We start from the raw sequence: 6,877 nt of genomic DNA, 5'->3' as shown, positions 1-6,877 counted from the left end.
ATCCGCACTCACTGGCAGATCTCATGGCCGGGGCAGAGGAGTACATAACGGTGGAAGAAACACTGGCAGCTCTCAATTCAAATCGGAGGATAACCTCCGAAGAGAAAAATCCCACCAAGCAGCGCAGGGAGGATAAACCTCCGAGAAGAGAGAAGTCTCCACCTCCGCAAAGAAGAGAAGAGAAGTTCACGCCTCTCAACACCTCCAGAAAGCATATATTGGCCGCAATCAGCGAAGAAGAATTCGTGAAGTGGCCTGCAAAAATGATCTCCAAAGGGAACAGAAGAGATCCCTCAAAATACTGTCGCTTCCACAAGGACCACGGCCACGACACGGATGAGTGTTGGCAGCTCAAAGAAGAAATTGAGCAGCTGATCGGCCGCGGTTATTTGAAAAAGTATATTCGAACCGACGGCCGCAAGCAAGAACGAAGAGAGAAGAGCCCCCAAGGCCGCAGTCCTCGAAGACCACAGCCGCCCCCTGCTCGTAACAAAACTCCTCAGCCGCCCAGTACGCAGCAGGAGGCATCTCGATCTCAGCCAAGGGGGGTCATCGGTACAATAATGGGTGGACCAGCCGCCGGGGGCACATCCTCTGCCGCCCGCAAAGCATATGCGCGACGGGTTAACGCCGTGCACACAACCAGCAAAAAGACGAGAACGGAGAATGAGATCTCCTTCTCGGATGCAGATCTGGACAACCTTATCCTACCCCACGACGATGCACTGGTTTTAACCATGCTCGTTGCCAACTGGGAGGTAAAGAAAATTCTCGTGGACAATGGGAGCTCAGCGGACATTTTATACTACCATGCCTTCGAGAAAATGATGATAGGCGACGACCGTCTGAAGCTGGCGAACTCGGATCTATTTGGCTTCTCCGGAGAGGTCGTAAAGGTGGTGGGGCAGATTGAGCTCCCCGTTCTTGTCGGAGACCCACCCTGTCAAGCCTTCGCCATGGTCAATTTCCTGGTAGTAAAGGCCACCTCGGTCTATAATGCTATCCTGGGATGGCCTGGCCAGAACCTGATCCGTGCAGTGGCTTCGGCTTACCATCAGAAAATGAAGTTCATAACGCCCAATGGCGTGGGCGAAGTTCGAGGAGATCAGCCTCAATCCAGGGAGTGCTACGCGACGGCACTCAAAGGCAAAAATGCAGTAGAATCACTGCCAATTGAGCTACTTGATTTAAGGGACGAACTCAGGGGGAACCAACCCGTTGAAGATCTCATCTCCATCCCACTATGCCCAGGAGACAGTGAGAAGGTGGCTCTGATCGGTTCCTCTCTCAGCAGTAGTATTCAGCATCAGCTTGCTGAGTTTCTCCAGGAGAATGCAGATGTTTTTGCATGGGTCCCTGCTGATATGCCAGGCATTGACCCAGAGATCAGCACCCACCGACTCGGCGTCGATTCGACCTGTAGACCGGTCAAGCAGAAGAGGAGACATTTCGCTTTTGAAAGACGACAGGCAATAAAAGAAGAAGTGGAGAGGCTTTTAAAAGCTGACTTCATTCGCGAGATTCGGTATCCGGACTGGTTGGCAAATGTAGTCATAGTCAAGAAGGCAAATAGAAAATGGAGAACCTGCGTCGACTTCACCGACCTGAATAAAGCTTGTCCTAAGGACAGCTATCCACTCCCGAAGATCGACCAGCTCATTGACGCCACGGCGGGTCACGAATTGTTGAGCTTCATGGACGCCTTCTCCGGATACAACCAGATCAGGATGTATGAATCGGATATACCAAAGACCTCCTTCGTCACAGATCAAGGGACTTATTGCTACCGAGTTATGCCCTTTGGCCTCAAAAATGCCGGAGCTACTTACCAAAGGTTAGTGAATCGACTCTTTCAGCACCAGATCGGCCGGAACATGGAACTCTATGTGGACGATATGCTGGTCAAGAGTCGCAGTGCGCAGGATCATGTATCTGATCTCAGGGAAACGTTCCAGGTCCTGAAAAAGCACAGCATGAAACTTAATCCCACCAAGTGCACCTTTGGTGTCAGTTCAGGGAAGTTCTTAGGATTCATGGTAAGCCAGCGAGGGATAGAAGCAAACCCGGAGAAGATCAAAGCTGTGATGGAGCTCACTGTTCCAAAAACTATCAGAGAAGTCCAGCGGCTCACGGGAATGATAGCCGCACTGGGACGCTTTATCTCAAAATCAGCAGAAAGGTGCCTGCCCTTCTTTAGTGAGGTTAAAGGACTCAAGGCCGCACCCTGGACGGAGGAATGCCAGACCGCAGTCGAGGAATTGAAGAAGTACCTGTCCTCCCCACCACTACTAACAAAGCCGGAGCCGGGCGAGGAGCTATTTCTGTATCTCTCCATTAGCTCCACGGCTCTGGCAGCTGTCCTCGTCCGCGAAGAACATCGACAGCAAAAGCCTATCTATTATGTTAGCAAGGTTCTTCACGATGCAGAAATAAGGTACCAGCGGGTCGAGAAATTGGCTTACGCGCTGGTAATGGCGGCCAGGAAGCTGAGACCTTACTTTCAAGCCCACACCATAAAAGTCCTGACTGATCAGCCACTCCGGCAAGTACTTCATCGACCAGATATCTCCGGGCGACTTATGAAATGGGCTGTGGAGCTAAGCGAGTTCGATATACAGTACGTGCCTAGGCCATCCATCAAAGCTCAAGTACTGGCAGACTTCGTGGCTGAGTGCACCATCCCCCAACAGCTCGTGGATCCTGAAGCAGTACAGCTCTCAGTTGCAGAGAGAGCAGTTCCTGAAGAATGTATAGCAGAGGAAATTCAGACGGAAATCAGACCGCCATCCGCTGAGCAAGACTCCATAACCAGCACACCGACTTGGGAAGTATATGTCGACGGATCTTCAAATAAAAACGGCTGTGGAGCCGGCCTCGTCCTCACTGGGCCTGATGAGTTCACTGTGGATTACGCCCTGAGATTCGGATTCCGTACATCCAACAATGAGGCAGAATATGAAGCCCTCCTTGCCGGAATAAGCCTAGCAATCCAGACCGGCTCCCAGAAATTAAAAGCGTACTGCGACTCGCAGCTGGTAGCAAACCAGATCCAAGGAGTCTACGAAGCTCGGGACGAGCGTATGATTAAGTACCTCGCCAAGGTTCGCCAACTTTTCAGCCGGTTTGCAAGTTTTGAGGTCATCAGAGTACCAAGAACAGAAAATGCCAAAGCCGACGTGCTGTCAAAACTGGCTGCCTCTGGATATACTACTCTCGGAAGCATACACATGGAGTTCCTACAAAGGTCCAGCATCGAAAGTAAAGCCATAGAAGTCATGCAGTTGGAAGATGAGCCGTGCTGGATGGATGAGATCATGGGTTATCTGCGCGACGCTAGACTCCCGGAGGATAAGAAGGAAGCCCGCAAGGTGATACAGAGAGCTGCCCGATTCTCCTTCAGTGGCGACAATTTATATAAAAGGTCATATACCCTCCCATATCTGAAGTGTCTGAGGCCGAGCGACGCCGCGTATGCATTGTAGGAGACTCATGAAGGAATTTGTGGAGAACATCTAGGGGCAAAGCCCTGGCGATAAAGGTGCTGCTCAGAGGACTGTATTGGCCTACCATCAGGCAGGATGCACTGGGTCTGGTTAAAAGGTGTGAGAGGTGTCAGAAATTCTCTCCCACCATCCACCAGCCCGCTGTAGCAATGGCTCCAATTATCAGTCCACTCCCCTTCGCAGTATGGGGGATGGACATCCTGGGCCCTTTCCCACCGGCCTCTGGAAAGCGCATGTTCGTGGTAGTGGCGATCGACTATTTCACTAAGTGGGTGGAGGCAGAACCTCTAGCACAGATCACAGAGCAAAATGTGCAGAACTTCTTCTGGAAATCAGTAGTGTGCCGATTTGGGATTCCCCGTGCCTTGATAACCGATAACGGCAAACAGTTTGACTGCTGGAACTTTAAGAAATTCTGCTCCGATCTAAAGATTGAACAGAGGTTCACTTCGGTGGCTCACCCCCAAACCAATGGGAAAACGGAAGTGACTAACAGAATCCTGCTTCAGGGGATAAAGAAGAGACTGGATGAAAAAGCTGGTCGATGGGCAGATGAGCTCTATCACGTTCTATGGGCGTACCGCACTACTCCTCCTACGACAACTGGTGAATCTCCGTTCAACCTCTCCTTTGGTACTGACGCTGTGATACCGGTTGATATAGGCGCTCCATCTCCTAGAATCACCAGCTTCAATGAGCAGCTTAACAGCGACGGGCTCCGCGCCAATCTCGACTTGTTAGAAGAGATCCGGGAAGAATATCGAATCCGGGTGGCTGCTTACAAGCAGAGGGTATCCAATTATCACAACTCTAAGATTCGTCCCAGAGAATTCAGGATAGGGGATTTGGTCCTAAGAAAGGCAGCGGTCTCCCAACCGACGAAAGTCGGAAAACTCTCCCCGACTTGGGAAGGGCCGTATCGGGTGAAAGAAGTTATCCGCCCAGGAAGCTACAAGCTAGAGACACTGGAGGAGTACTTATTACCCCACGCATGGAACTCCAAAAATCTCAGGAGATATTATCAATAGACAAAATGTCCTGCGTAAAAAGGTGACTTTGTAAATTTGTAAATTTGTTATTATGAATAAATATTGTTTTTTGCAGACTCAGTTTCACCCTTACTCACTGGAAACCCAGTTCTTAAACTTGGGTACTCACTGGAAACCCAGTTCTTAAACTTGGGTACTCACTGGAAACCCAGTTCACAAAACTTGGGTACTCACTGGAAACCCAGTTCTTAAACTTGGGTACTCACTGGAAACCCAGTTCACAAAACTTGGGTACTCACTGGAAACCCAGTTCACAAAACTTGGGTACTCACTGGAAACCCAGTTCTTAAACTTGGGTACTCACTGGAAACCCAGTTCACAAAAACTTGGGTACTCACTGGAAACCCAGTTCTTAAACTTGGGTACTCACTGGAAACCCAGTTCTTAAACTTGGGTACTCACTGGAAACCCAGTTCACAGCACTTGGGTACTCACTGGAAAGCCGGTTCATCAAAATTTGGCCATCAACAGCCTTGGTCCCAGGTTATCAAAACTAAAGGGCAAGTCGAGCAAGTGACTCAGTTATCAGTTAAAGCTTATTAGAGACAAAGAGACAGAATAGGACAAGTATGATTTCATTAATCAGAGTGTCGGGCCTCGAGGGCCATTACAAAATTAACCTCAAAAGGCTGTCAAAAATTCCAGGGTCTCAAGGACCATTACAAAATGAAAACAGAAAAATACTAAGCATCTGGAAGAGAGGTGATGTCAGCAGGAACATCAGCAGGAGCATCTGGCTCCTCATCAGTAATCTTCGGCCTGGCAGGAAGAGTCATATTCTCCATCACTAAGTTTGGATTGCAGGCCTGGAGCTCCTGGAGGCAGTCGTAGTATCCAAGACTATAAGCCTCACTCGATAGGCTGAAAAGTTCAGCCTCCTTCGCCTCTGTGGCCTCCTTCACTGCTGCCTCCTGCCTCTCTTTGGCTCTTCCTCTTTGGGCCTCAATGGCTTCGGCAGCCTTGATCAGCTTCTTCTTCTCTGTGGCCAGGTCCTCTATCAACAGCTTCTTCTCCTCCTGTACTCGTCCGATGCTCGTTTGAAGCTCTTGGACCTCAGCGGCCAGCTTTCCGTTCACCTCTTCAGATGTGGTGATGGCGTCGGAGAACTTCTTACTCTTCTCCTTGAGATCATTGTAGTATAGTGAGATCTGCAGAAAGGAGCAAGCATCAGCGATGTATAGACAAAAGAAAAAATGGACAGAAAGGTAGCAAACTACATCTTTTTCTTACCTGGTAAAGCGAGGACAACACCGCCTCCTCCCCTGTAGCTGGCGGCTCGCGAAGGACATGTTGCTTGTCCTTTCGCAGCAGACACTTGCTCATGATCTCCCCTGCTACTCGGCTCTCGCCTAGGGCAGTATCATCCTTCAGAACGGCCCAATTGGGCCGAAAAACGTTCTCACTCAGTCCCGTAGGAGGAGGGGCTCCAGAACCGGTTCCAGTAGAAGCACCACCGGACCTAGAAGAGCCACCACCCTGGGCAAAGGGGCCTACTAGCTTCACTGTAGTCTTGGCCCTCTGAGCTGGGGGTGGAGGAGTGCCTCGTGATGGGGCCGGACTCGCCAGTACAGTCGCCTTTCTCTTCTGGCACTCCTGTTGTACCTGTGTAGCACCCTCCTGTGCCCGCGGCTGGGCTCCCTGTCTTATTTTCTCAACTGTTGATTGTTTCTTCATCTCTGCAAAGCAAGTAAGCAGTCAGAAGCAAGTATACAAAAGTAAACGAATTCTAAAGACAGGTCTAGCTACATACGTTCTGGGGTCGCGGCACTCACGCCCAGCCCAACCAGCATCTCCTCTCCTGAGAACTCTGCACAGCGGATAAGGCCCGATTGCTCAATCTCCTTCAGCATCAAGGCGAAAGTCTCTCTGTCCTCACTCTCGAGGAGCGGTTTTCGACTTAATTTGGAAGTGTCCAGAGTGTCCCACACTAGAGGGACAGGCCAGGGCTCACTGGCCTCCTTATCCTCGACGTAGAAGAACCTATTCTTCCACAAATGTATTGATGAGGGGATCCCGGTAATGATTTTTAGCTCAGGGCGCTGGCTGATGTAGATCCAGCCCCCTTCCTTATGCCTCTTCAGATGTGTACAAGCACGGAATAGCGACAAACTCACGCTCCTCTCTAACCGGCCGTGGACGAGATACAAGAACCCAGTCAGTAGTCTCCACGAGTTCGGAGCTACTTGAGCTGGGGCCAGTCCGTAGTATCGAAGCACCGCTGCGAAAAATGGGTGCAAAGGAAATCGGAGTCCCGCCCTCAGCGACTCCTCGTAGATACAGAGATCCCGGCTCTCGTTACAGGCTCTGTCTCCCTCTATAGCTGCC

At 50.5% G+C, this 6,877-nt stretch overlaps 1 protein-coding gene across 1 annotated transcript; it reads left to right on the top strand.

The window, feature by feature from the left end:
* Window positions 1–2,471: 2,471 nt before the first annotated feature.
* On the top strand, window positions 2,472–3,482 carry LOC143891180 (uncharacterized). Its single transcript, XM_077395814.1, has 2 exons — window positions 2,472–2,828; window positions 3,033–3,482. Exons 1-2 carry the CDS (start codon window positions 2,472–2,474, stop codon window positions 3,480–3,482), a joined length of 807 nt encoding a protein of 268 aa, XP_077251929.1.
* The last annotated feature ends 3,395 nt before the right edge of the window (window positions 3,483–6,877 follow it).

Source organism: Tasmannia lanceolata, unplaced genomic scaffold (assembly GCF_043159265.1).
Source record: "Tasmannia lanceolata isolate RefF3 unplaced genomic scaffold, GAP_Taslan_0.1 ptg000002l, whole genome shotgun sequence".
In the NCBI taxonomy this organism is placed as follows: Eukaryota; Viridiplantae; Streptophyta; class Magnoliopsida; order Canellales; family Winteraceae; genus Tasmannia; species Tasmannia lanceolata.
This window is presented reverse-complemented; position numbering and strand designations above follow the sequence as displayed.

Coding starts and splice junctions, on each gene's coding strand:
- LOC143891180 (XM_077395814.1), top strand. CDS start 2,472: ATGGCGGCCAGGAAGCTGAGACCTTACTTTCAAGCCCACACCATAAAA. Junction 2,829..3,032: donor CCAGCACACCGACTTGGGAA/GTATATGTCGAC, acceptor TGCGACTCGCAG/CTGGTAGCAAACCAGATCCA.